We start from the raw sequence: 12,071 nt of genomic DNA, 5'->3' as shown, positions 1-12,071 counted from the left end.
GGCTGCCACACTGGGTACCCGTGGAGCAGTAGTTGTGGGGGTTTAAGTGCCTTGCTCAAGGGCACAAAATAGCATATAGGATTTTGATACAGCAAGCATTTGCCGGCTCACTTCCCGAAAGAGTTTTCCGACCCTGATTCAAACTGGCAACCCTCCCGTTCCTTGCTCGCCTCTCTAAACACTAGACTATCTGCCACCCCTATTTTCAAAGGGTGCGGTTTTACCCTTTTCTGGAGCTGAAGACTCGGTCGGTGAAGCTCTCAGTGTTGGTGGTGGGCGATTTCACAACCGGGGATCTGTAAACAGGAGAATGTTTATGTACATCCTTTGATGGGGAATAGTAAAGATAAACCAGGTGTGTGTAAATGCCATACCTGCTCACACGCTGGCTTGTGGAGATGGTAGTCTCAGTAGTTGTTCCACCTTTGGTGGTGGTAGTTGTTGTGGTGCTGAAGGAATGAATTCAACAGAATATCAAAACAATAAAATGTTACTGTGTCACCTTTGATAGCAATACGTTTATACAGGTGGTGAATAAACTTGGCCACGGCTCCCTTGCATAATAGATGACTAACAGAATAAAAGCACTCACATTGTTTAAGTGTAAAACTAATGATCTACCTTGTTTTCTTAGGTTCCTCTGTGACTGTTGTTTTAGAGACAGTGGTTCTGTAATGAGATTACATTAGTAGAGGCTGAATATGAGACATTTCATGGACAATACATTTTATTACACAAACTATTCAGTGCACAAGCACAACTGGAATTCATTATCATATAGGGTCACCTACGTCTTGAGAGAATCTGACTTCGCTGGTGAGGTACTGTAACAAACAAAAGACAGCATTTGGAGATAATCTCTTTCACAACAGCTAAATATCCACTTACAAAACAATTCTGTTCATATTCGAACATTACCTTTTTGTGTAGGATGTGCTAGTACGTCCATAAGTTGAAGGCAGGGTGCTACATCAAAAGGGGAAATTCCATTTTATTAACAATAATATAACTGCTAACTGAGTGGACAAAATGTGGGCATGGGTGTCATAATTGTGTAATTTTCTGGTTGGAATCTGTTTTTCTGGTTAAAGTGATGTCAGCTAACCAGATTATAACCAGGTAAAGACATATTTTTCGAGTTTACAACCTGACCATTGCATATTTTCATGCAATTTTGTCTACTGGGAACATATTACTGCAACAAGTAAAGGTGTGAGTTCTGTAAAGGAGGAGAAAAGCCTACTGACCTGCCCTTGTTCAATTCATCCTGACTCCCACCAAATCTGCAATCAGATGACTTTTAGAGTGCATGTCATCAGTCAGTGTAATTATTCACCCCCCTTGGATTTTTTGGGGCATTACAAAGTGGGATTTAAATGGATTTATTTGTGATTTCTATAAATAATGATATAAATGTTTACAAATGAATACAAAATGTATAACTAAAATGTCTTGGTTATGTAAGTATTCACCCCCCTTGTTATGGCAAGCCTAAGTAAGTTTAGGAGTCAAAATGTAATAATAAAGGGGTTAACATGAGTTTTGAATGACTACCTCTTCTCTGTACCCCACACATACAATTATCTGTAAGGTCCCTCGGTCGAGCAGTGTATTTAAAGCACAGATTCAACCTCAAAGACCAGGGAGCTTTTCCAATGCCTCACAAAGAAGGGCACAGATAAAAAATTTAAATAAAAAAAAAACAGAGACTGAATATCCCTTTGAGCATGGTATTAGTTAGGCTTTAGATGGTGTACCAATACAGCCTGTCAATACAGAGATACAGGCGTTCCTCCTAACTGAGTTGATGCAGAGGAAGGAAACCGCTCAGGAATTCCACCATAAGGCCAATGGTGATTTTAAAATAGTTACAGACTTTAATGGCTGTGATAGGAGAAAACTGAGTGTGGATCAACAACATCGTAGTTACTCCACAATACCAACCTAAAGGACTAAGTGAAAAGAAGGAAGCCAATACAGAATAAAAAATATTCCAAAACATGCATCGTGTTTGCAACAACGCACTAAAGTAATTCTCCAAGACATCACTGAGTACCACTCCCCATATTTTCAAGCATGTTTATGGCTGCATCGTTTTTAAATTTTTTATTATATATTTTTTTACTTTTTACTTTTTGGATTATGTATGTATTTTTAGGTATTACTGCACTGTTAGAGCTAGAAACACAACCATTTTGCTACCCCTGTGATAGCATCTGCAAATCTACAGTTCAAGACGGAAGTTTACATACACTTATGTTGAAGTCATTAAAACTCGTTTTTCAACCACTCCAAAAATGTATTGTTAATTAACAAACTATAGTTTTTGCAAGTCGGTTACGACATCTACTTTGTGCATGACACAAGTCATTTTTCCAACAATTGTTTACAGACAGATTATTTCACTTATAATTCACTGCATCACAATTCCAGTGGGTCAGAAGTTTACATACACTAAGTTGACTGGGCCTTTAAACAGCTTGGAAAATTCCAGAAAATGATGTCATGACTTTAGAAGCTTCTAATAGGCTAATTGACATAATTTGAGTCAATTGGAATTGTACCTGTGGATGGATTTCAAGGCCTACCTTCAAACTCAGTGCCTCTATGCATGACATCATGGGAAAATCAAAAGAAATCAGCTAAAACCTCTGGTTCATCCTTGGGAGCAATTTCCAAATGCCTGAAGGTACTACGTTCACCTGTACAAGCAATAGTATGGAAGTATAAACACCATGGGACCACGCAGCCGTCATACCGCTCAGGAAGGAGACACGTTCTGTCTCCTAGAGATTAATGTACTTGGGTGCGAAAGGTGCAAATCAATCCCAGAACAACAGCAAAGGACCTTGTGAAGATGCTGGAGGAAACAGGTACAAAAATATCTAAAACCTGAAAGGCCGCTCAGCAAGGAAGAATCCACTGCTCCAAAACCGCCATAAAAAAGCCAGACTACGGTTTGCAATGCACATGGGGAAACAAAAATAGAACTGTTTGGCCATCATGACCATTGTTGTTTGGAGGAAAAAGGGGGAGGCTTGTAAGCCGAAGGACATCATCCCAACCGTGAAGCACGGTGGTGGCAGTATCATGTTGTGGGGGTGCTTTGCTGCAGGAGGGACTGGTGCACTTCACAAAATAGATGGCATCATGAGGTAGGAAAATTATGTGGATATATTGAAGCAACATCTCAAGACATCAGTTAAAGCTTAATCGTAAATGGGTCTTCCAAATGGACAATGACCCCAAGCATACTTCCAAAGTTGTGACAAAATGGCTTAAGGACAGCAAAATCAAGGTATTGGTGTGGCCATCACAAAGCCCTGACCTCAATCCAATAGAACATTTGTGGGCAGAACTGAAAAAGAGTGTGCGAGCAAGGAGGCCTATACAAACCTGACTCTGTGACACCAGCTCTGTCAGGAGGAATGAGCCATAATTCACCCAACTTATTGTGGGAAGCTTGTGGAAAGCTACCTGAACTGTTTGACCCAAGTTAAACAATTTAAAGGCAATGCAACCAAATACTAATTGAGTGTATGTAAAGTTCTGACCCACTGGGAATGTGATCAAAGAAATAAAAGCTGAAATAAATCATTCTCTCCACTATTATTCTGACATTTCACATTCTTAAAATAAAGTGGTGATCCTAACTGACCTAAGACAGGGAATTTTTATTTGAACTAAATGTTAGGAATTGTGAAAAACTAAGTTTAAATGTATTTGGCTAAGGAGTATGTAAACTTCCAACTTCAACTGTATGCACAAGACCATGTTATGGGAATGCTTTCATCGGCAAGAACTGGGGAGTTTGTCCAGGATAAAAAATCAACCCGAATGGAGCTAAATACAGGCAAACTCCTAGAGGAAACCTAGTTCAGTCTGCTTTCTACCAGATGCTGGGAGACAAATGAACCTTTTAGCAGGACAATAATCTAAAACACAAGGCCAAATCTAAACTCAGCAAAAAAAGAAACATCCCTTTTTCAGGACCCTGTCTTTCAAAGATAATTCGTAAAAATCCAAATAACTTCACAGATCTTCATTGTAAAGGGTTTCAACATGGTTTCCCATGCTTGTTTAATTAACCATAAACAATTAAATGAACATGCACCTGTGGAACGGTCGTTAAGACACTAACAGCATACAGACGGTAGGCAATTAAGGTCACAGTTATGAAAACGTAGGACACTAAAGAGGCCTTTCTACTGACTCTGAAAAACACCAAAAGAAAGATTCCCAGGGTCCCTGCTCATCTGCGTGAACGTGCCTTAGGCATGCTGCAAGGAGGCATGAGGACCGCAGAAGTGGCCAGGGCAATACATTGCAATGTCTGTACTGTGAGATGCCTAAGACAGCGCTACAGGGAGACAGGGCTGACAGCTGATCATCCTCGCAGTGGCAGACCATGTGTAACAACACCTGCACAGGATCGGTACATCCGAACATCACACCTGCGGGACATGTACAGGATGGCAACAACAACTGCCCGAGGTACACCAGGAACGCACAATCCCTCCATCAGTGCTCAGACTGTCCGCAATAGGGTGAGAGAGGCTGGACTGAGGGCTTGTAGGCCTGTTGTAAGGCAGGCCCTCACCAGACATCACAGGCAACAACGTCATCTATGGGCACAAACCCACCGTCGCTGAACCAGACAGGACTGGCAAAAAGTTCTCTTCACTGACAGGTCGCGGTTTTGTCTCTGGAGTGGGATCGATTTGGAGGTGGAGGGTCCGTCATGGTCTGGGGCTGTGTGTCACAGCATCATCGGACTGAGCTTGTTGTCATTGTAGGCAATCTCCAAGCTGTGCGTTACAGGGAAGACATCCTCCTCCCTCATGTGGTACCCTTCCTGCAGGCTCATCCTGGCATGACCCTCCAGCATGACAATGCAACCAGCCATACTGCTCGTTCTGTGCGTGACTTCCTGCAAGACAGGAATGTCAGTGTTTTGCCATGGCCAGCGAAGAGCCCGGATCTCAATCACCTGAGCACGCCTGGGACCTGTTGGATTGGAGGGTGAGGGCTAGGGCCATTCCTCACAGAAATGTCCGGGAACTTGCAGGGGCCTTGGTGGAAGAGTGGGGTAACATCTCACAGCAAGAACTTGCAAATCTGATGCAGTCCATGAGGAGGATACGCACTACAGGACTTAATGCAGCTGGTGGCCACACCAGATACTGACTGTTACTTTTGAGTTTGACACCCCCCCCTCCATTTTGTTCAGAACATTTCATTTTTTGCTGAGTTTATATTGCAGATCCTTACCAAGAAGACAGTGCATTTTCCAGAGTGGCCTCACAAATTTGATTTAAATCTGTGTAAAAATCTATGGCAAGACTTGAAAATGGCTGTTTAACAATGATCAACAACCAACTTGACAGGGCATAAATAACTTTTAAAAGAATAATGGCCAAATATTGTACAATGCAAGCTTACCCAAAAAGACTCACAGCCATAATCGCTGCTGGGGTATTGACTCAGGGGGGTGAATACTTACTAATCAATATATATATTAGTGTTTTATTTTTCATGAATACATATTTTTTTGCAATTTTCTCCCACTTTGACATTACAGAGTATTTTGTGTAGATCGTTGACAAAAACGTATAATTAAATCTATTTTAATCTCACTTTGTAACAAAATAAAATATGAATATGTATGATATGCACTGTAGGTATAGGACACATATTGGTTTCTGAGGAGGATGACAGTGTGTGTTGTACAGTGATATTGATACCTCTTTTTTAGTGCCTCTACGGAGGACAATGTCTTGGTGGTTGTCGTTTGAGGGGATTTTGAATCTGCAGGCTCCGCACTGTGAATGAATACGTTTGTTAAAACCATAGGTCAAAGAGAGCTACTATGATTATATTGAACCTTGGATAATAACACTCATGTAGTAAGTAGACCACAATCTTTCAGTAATGATCAGATGTTTTCATTTCATTATCTCGAAGGAGGCTGCTGTTTTTTCAGTAAGTATTCATGAACGATCCATGAAAATGTGTATTATTAGAGTGCTTCGGGTTTTCATGGATCTATATACAAGTTGAAGCCAAGATGAGGAGATATATGAGGGAAGGGACTTCGGGAGATACAGTATCAGGAAATAAGAATCTTTACCTGTCAAGAGCCTCATTGGACCGGTATTTGTTCAGAACCACTCTGCCAAAGTTTGGATCCTGGCTAAATGAGAGAAAAGGAGAGGACATGTTGAGAGGCAGTTTCTTGTTATTTGAGCAACCACTACTAATATTGTTTTTTATTTAACAGTAATGACACAGCAGCCATGTTTAGTCACATCCTAAACTTCTACCACACCCTACAGTAATGTTCCATTCAGATGATCGGTGGAGGTGTGTGTGTGTGGTTTGTATGTTTGTTCGTGTGGTGTGTTTGTTGTGTGATGCCAGTGTCTCACTCCACTGCTTCGTCCTGATCTGCGTTGCTCCTGATCCAACTTCTGTCCTTTAGCAGAGAAGTCTTCTTCTTGGGGTCCTCAATCGCCTGGCTGGGACTGCTGCTCTTAGCTACAACCACCACAACACCACACACAGACACAAAACACTGACAAACTGAACTATACATGGATCTTATATAAAATATTGCAATTGACTGAACAAAAGCAGTACTGCATAATAACGACATAATTATCACAATTGAAAGTGCATAACTATTACTGTTGTCCTATTAGTACATCTAGCTCAGGGACGGTCTTTGTCATTCACCTGATCCAGTCATTCTGGTTACTCAACACCGGTTACAATGCTGACCCCTTTGTGAGGTTATGACACTGTGAAACCGCACCCTCTGTCAAAATCCACCGAGGAGTTAGGTACTCTTACCCGCCCCTAATATTTAACTAGTGTCATTGCTGTTCACTCCTCACACAACGGCCATTCTGCTTTTGCTCCATTAACAAAGCTTAGGGGTGGATTGGGACACAAAACATGGCTGAATGAATGGACAAATGGAGGAGTGAACACTGGGTGTATAAGAACAGTAAAAACAGACAGGAATGTGCTGTTAGGAATGTGAAATTCCAGCTGTGTGGCACGGATAATGCTCATATGCTGTGTTATTCTGTATACAGTGCCTAGCAAAAGTCTACAGCTTGCACAGTTTTCACATTTTGCTTCATTAAATTTCAATCTAGAAAGTTATTACATTGGGATTTTTTTCCACAGCCTACTCCACAGTTATAGAAATGTTCTGCAATTAATACAAAATTTAAAACAAAGAAGTCTTGATTGCAAAAGTCTCCAAACCCCTTGTGGCACACCTAAATAAATTCAGGTAAAAATATGTTCATGGAAAATCCCACAAATTGTTGAATGAGGTCCATCCGTTTGCAAAATAAATGGTTCTCATTATTTAAGACTAACTTCCCCTGTCTCTGTAAAGTGTAAAGTTCCTCAGTTGGATAGTGCATTTTAAACAATAATTTAACCTCAGAGCCACCAATGATCTTTAGAAGCATGTCTGGGATGCATTTCTCAGACAGGCATAGATCAGGGGAGGTTACGAAATAATTCCAAGTCACCGAATATCCCTTTGAGTATTTGTCAAGTATGGTAATTCATCTGTGGATGGTGTATCATATCACCCAGACACTGGAAAGATATGGCCATCCTTCCTAAGTGAGCTGTGAGGGAGAATGGAAACTGCTCAGAGATATCACTATGATGCTTATAGGTCCAATGCAGATGTTTTTATCTCAATTTCAAATTATTTCTGGGTAACAATTAAGTACCTTATTGTGATTGTTTTAAATTAATATGGTCAAAAAGAAACAAAAATAGCTTCTTAGCAATGAGTAATGAGCCATTTCATAACCAAGAATTTAGCTATATATAAAAATAAAAAAACTTTTAAAAAAATGTGAAGTAGGTCGTGTACATCAGTAGTGGGAAAATATTGATTTAATCCTTTTCATATTAAAATTGAAGGCAGCAAAATGTGAAAACTGTGCAAGGGGTGTGTAGACTTTCACTAGGCACATAGTTACTTACCGGTACTGGTAGAATAAGACCTCTTGGAGTAGGAATAAGACATGTTGATATTGTCACGTTTGTTGAATCTGGAAAAAAGGGAAATATTCTAAATTCAGTAACCATCATTCATCCACAGGGTGGTGCTATTGGTCACAATACTGTTACTGTATGACAATAAGGAGCTGTGTTCAAGAACAAGCCACTCTACTGGGGTAATATATACATTCAGAGAAACTATAGCATTGAGGTGACCAGGACATGTCACCTGTCATCTTATGTAACAACTGTGTTGTTATAGAGAAATATATCCAACTCCTACACAAAATCCTAAGTCTTTAGGGTTATATTTTTTAAATGTATTTCCCCATCCTAAATCAACTATTATGACAGCTGACTTGCTTTAAAAAATGTTTACCATCTTGATAACATTGTCCCACAAGTAGGGGGAGGGGGGGGGGGGGGGGGCAGGGTGTTACAGGTACAGAAACGATCAAAGAAATGCATACAAAGATTAACCAAAACCATTAGCCTAGCCCTCAGTCCCCATCCTCCCTTCCCACCCGGAAACCATGTTTCCCATGTTGATAGATTGAGAGATTCAAGGGGCTATCATCGATAAGTAACATAATAGATGCAAAGCATTGAATATTTAAATTCATGCACTTCAAAATGAATTTTGTAACTATGCCCCAGAAGCATTCAACTGCAGGGCACTCCCACATCATATGACAGAATGTGCCTACCTGATTTAGGGGACACAGTGAACAGTTGGGAGTTGGGGCCAATTTCATTGTAAAACATTTCCTTGTTAAATAGTCTGTGAACAAACTTAAAATATATAAATTGGTGATTCGGATTACGGGATGCCAAGGTCATATTTTTCCATGTTCTGTTCCAGTTTTAAAGGATTGTTTAGATTCAATTAGATCTGTAGACCATACTTTTTTAATGGCTAACTTTCCATATTATAGAGATCAGTCCTTTCAGGAGCCATCATTGGATGGTTCAGTAGTTTATTTATTCACTTTTATTTAATCAGGGGAAACCAATTGAGACCAGGGTCTCATTTTCACTGGTGCCCTGAGGACATATAATTGAAAAATAAACTACACGATACAAGATAGAATAACAAGATACAATAACAAGTACATTACATTAAAACATCACAAACATCACAGGCATCATAAACAAACTATTCAAGTCATCAATCAAAACAATTCACACCTCGATGAACTGATTTATCATCAGGGTTTTAAAACTGCCCTAATGGCAACAGGGAATTCAAATGTAATTAATTTTGTAGGTGATTCCAAAAACGTGGAATGTTAAAACTAAAAGCAGATTTACCTAGTGTGGTGGAGGACCAGAAACCTTTGGATACAGGATACAGTGACGCGTATTAAGCTATCACCTGTGATAAAGCCAAGGATGTTATGGTACATGGCATCCAAAGGTTTAAGAGTAGTGGCTGTTTCATTCCAATAAATGGTGTCCCCGTAGTCAAGAACTGGCAGGATGTCACGCCCTGACCTTAGAGAGCCTTTTTATTTCTCTATTTGGTTAGGTCAGGGTGTGAGTTGGGTGGGCATTCTAGTTTTTCTATTTCTTTGTTGGCCGGGTATGGTTCCCAATCAGAGGCAGATGTCTATCGTTGTCTCTGATTGGGGATCATACTTAGGCAGCCCTTTTTCCTTGTTTTTGAATAGTTGCTGTCTAGCCCTGCAGAACTTTACGTTCGGTTTTGTATTTTGTTGTTTTGTCGGAGTTCAGTATTAAAAATCATGAATACTTTCCACGCTGCGCTTTGGTCTCACTAATCTAATGACGGACGTAACACAGGAAAGTTGCCTGTACAATCTGCCTCCTACTGTTCAGGGAGAGGCATTATCTATTTCTACATAGCCTGGTCAGCCTTAGGGGCAATAGCGTACAAAACAGTGTCATCTGCATATAGATTAATGTAACAGATTTTTGCAGATAGACCAATATTATTTATATAAATAGTAAAGAGGACAGGTCCCAAAATCGACCCCCATGGGACACCTTTAGTAATATCAAGGTAATTTGACTTGACACCATCAGAAAGCACACACTGTGTCCAATCTGACAAATAGTTCCCAAACCACTTGCAAGATGCCTGGTCGAGGCCCATTTCAGACAATCTTTGAATGACCAGGTGATGGTCAACAGTATCAAAGGCCTTGGATCGGTCTATAAATATGGCATCACAGTAAGCAATTTTATATAAAATTTAAGACAAGCATAGCAGCTGAAACGGTTCTATGTCCAGGTCTAAAACAGACTGGTAACAATATCATTTCAAGTTTAAAAAGTTTGCCAGTGATTCTAATATTTTTGCAAGGCAAGATAGTGTAGAAACTGGACGGTAGTTATCTAGGTCAGAAGGATCCCCACCTTAGTAAAGGGAGAGGACATGCTCCGCCTTCCAGATCTTAGGGACCCGGAAGCAATGTTTAAATAAAAAATGTGCGTCCAAGGTTCTCCAATGAGGGTGGAAGAAAGCTGCTGTAGAAAGGGATCAAGCAAATCAGCAACCAAGATCAGGGTCATTTTGTCACATTTCAGATCATTGAGGATTTTCATAAACGGGTTGCAAATGGGATGCAAATGCCACTCCAATTCAAGAATGACCCAGAGACAATGGACATTTTTCATTTTGCTGTAACATGACGCAGCCCAACGACGCAACACCCACACACGACAGACCAAACTATCTGTCTGTACTGTAGTATGTCGACATAGGCAGAATTTGCTCTTCAGATAACAACCCTTGTCCACATTATGTTGTTGTACCAACAGTGCCAACTGCCAGTGCTCTCTAATCCCTGACTCACCAGTTAAGCCCGCAAACCTGTCTGTCTTGCTCTGTCCCCAAAGAGTGAGACACAGACACACCCTCAACGACACACCTTTCCTATACACACCTTTGAAAGTAGAACACAGAGCTGCACATCAGTAACATTCTTCAGACCATTCAAGATAAGGACTATACTCTCTCCCACTAACACCCACATTATTCGGTGCGAGCACAACCTTGACAAAACATTAGCAAGCCTTTCATTAGCAGGCCTGAGTATCTGAGCTGGGAAGTACAGTATCTGCCCAGAGACATATAATTCTCTATATATGGCTCTGTATCTGCCTATAGAGCAGGAATATAAATAAATAAAAACTACTTTTAATCTTTTTTAACCACTAATTATTGAATAGTGATTGATGGATTGGTTATTGTAATTCATACAGCTAATGTCAATCTAGAGGTGGCACTGAGATCCAGAGTAGATCATGTTGTGTTACTCATTTCTAATGCATAATCAGTTTGATTCCTAGCAAAGGACTCCAGCTGTGCTTCATAACTTTAGACAGAAAAAGTATCCTGCTTGTGCTGTGTTGCCAACTCATATGGTCATTGTCATGCCTGGCAAGACAGTATCACAGACAGATCAGGGACCAGGTCAGTACATTTACCATTCCCCGTTTTAAACAACAAGGATAGGAAAACCAAAATCTTAGCGTGACTACTGATAATACACTCAGATCAGATCTCCAGGTGGGTGAGAATGCTTTCACGCTTCTGAAAACACAAACATTCTAACCATAAAGATGCCCTGATGATGTGATTATGACTGAATGCCAAAATGGCCTTCATGTCTGTCCCAATAACCAGATGGAATTCAGTTCATTCTAACAATATGCTGTTCAGAGAATTAAAAAACGGATAATAATTCTCCTGTTTCAGATTCAATGGTTGCTTTATCAACTAATTGATCATTACTGTGTAGCTTGTTGGTCAGTAAACGACTAGGACGATTATCGTGAAATTACTGGATGAGTCTTCATTAGCAGGCCTGAGTGGCAAATTGTGCTCTCTGTCTTATCAATAAATTAAGTTCTGTCTTGACTTTGGAAAGAGAAGTAGCAATCTTTCAAATAGTAGTAGCCAACTCTTTCTGTTGTCGGGTGGTGTGAGCTGCCATGTTCCACAGGTGAATTGTGAATGGACAGATTATGCTAGCTGTTGGAGCGAAATAGATCTGCTAGTTGTTCCT

The 12,071-nt window shown here is 40.3% G+C and overlaps 1 protein-coding gene across 3 annotated transcripts in view; it reads right to left on the bottom strand.

Moving 5' to 3' along the window:
* Positions 1-12,071, bottom strand: part of scel (sciellin) — a 29,096-nt gene that overhangs the window by 15,299 nt on the left and 1,726 nt on the right. For all 3 annotated transcript variants that reach the window (XM_029664440.2, XM_029664531.2, XM_029664622.2), the window contains exons 2-11: positions 8,020-8,087; positions 6,429-6,537; positions 6,131-6,193; positions 5,745-5,822; positions 1,248-1,283; positions 919-966; positions 792-824; positions 622-669; positions 375-449; positions 225-296 (exon numbers count right to left, since the gene is read on the bottom strand). In XM_029664440.2, coding sequence (XP_029520300.1) covers positions 225-296; positions 375-449; positions 622-669; positions 792-824; positions 919-966; positions 1,248-1,283; positions 5,745-5,822; positions 6,131-6,193; positions 6,429-6,537; positions 8,020-8,062 — 605 coding nt within the window. In that variant the 5' untranslated portion in view covers positions 8,063-8,087. The remainder of the gene's footprint in view (positions 1-224; positions 297-374; positions 450-621; positions 670-791; positions 825-918; positions 967-1,247; positions 1,284-5,744; positions 5,823-6,130; positions 6,194-6,428; positions 6,538-8,019; positions 8,088-12,071) is intronic.

Source organism: Oncorhynchus nerka, linkage group LG1 (assembly GCF_034236695.1).
Source record: "Oncorhynchus nerka isolate Pitt River linkage group LG1, Oner_Uvic_2.0, whole genome shotgun sequence".
Lineage (NCBI taxonomy): Eukaryota > Metazoa > Chordata > Actinopteri > Salmoniformes > Salmonidae > Oncorhynchus > Oncorhynchus nerka.
Note: the sequence above shows the minus strand (reverse complement) of the source record. Positions and strands in the feature narration are given on the sequence as shown.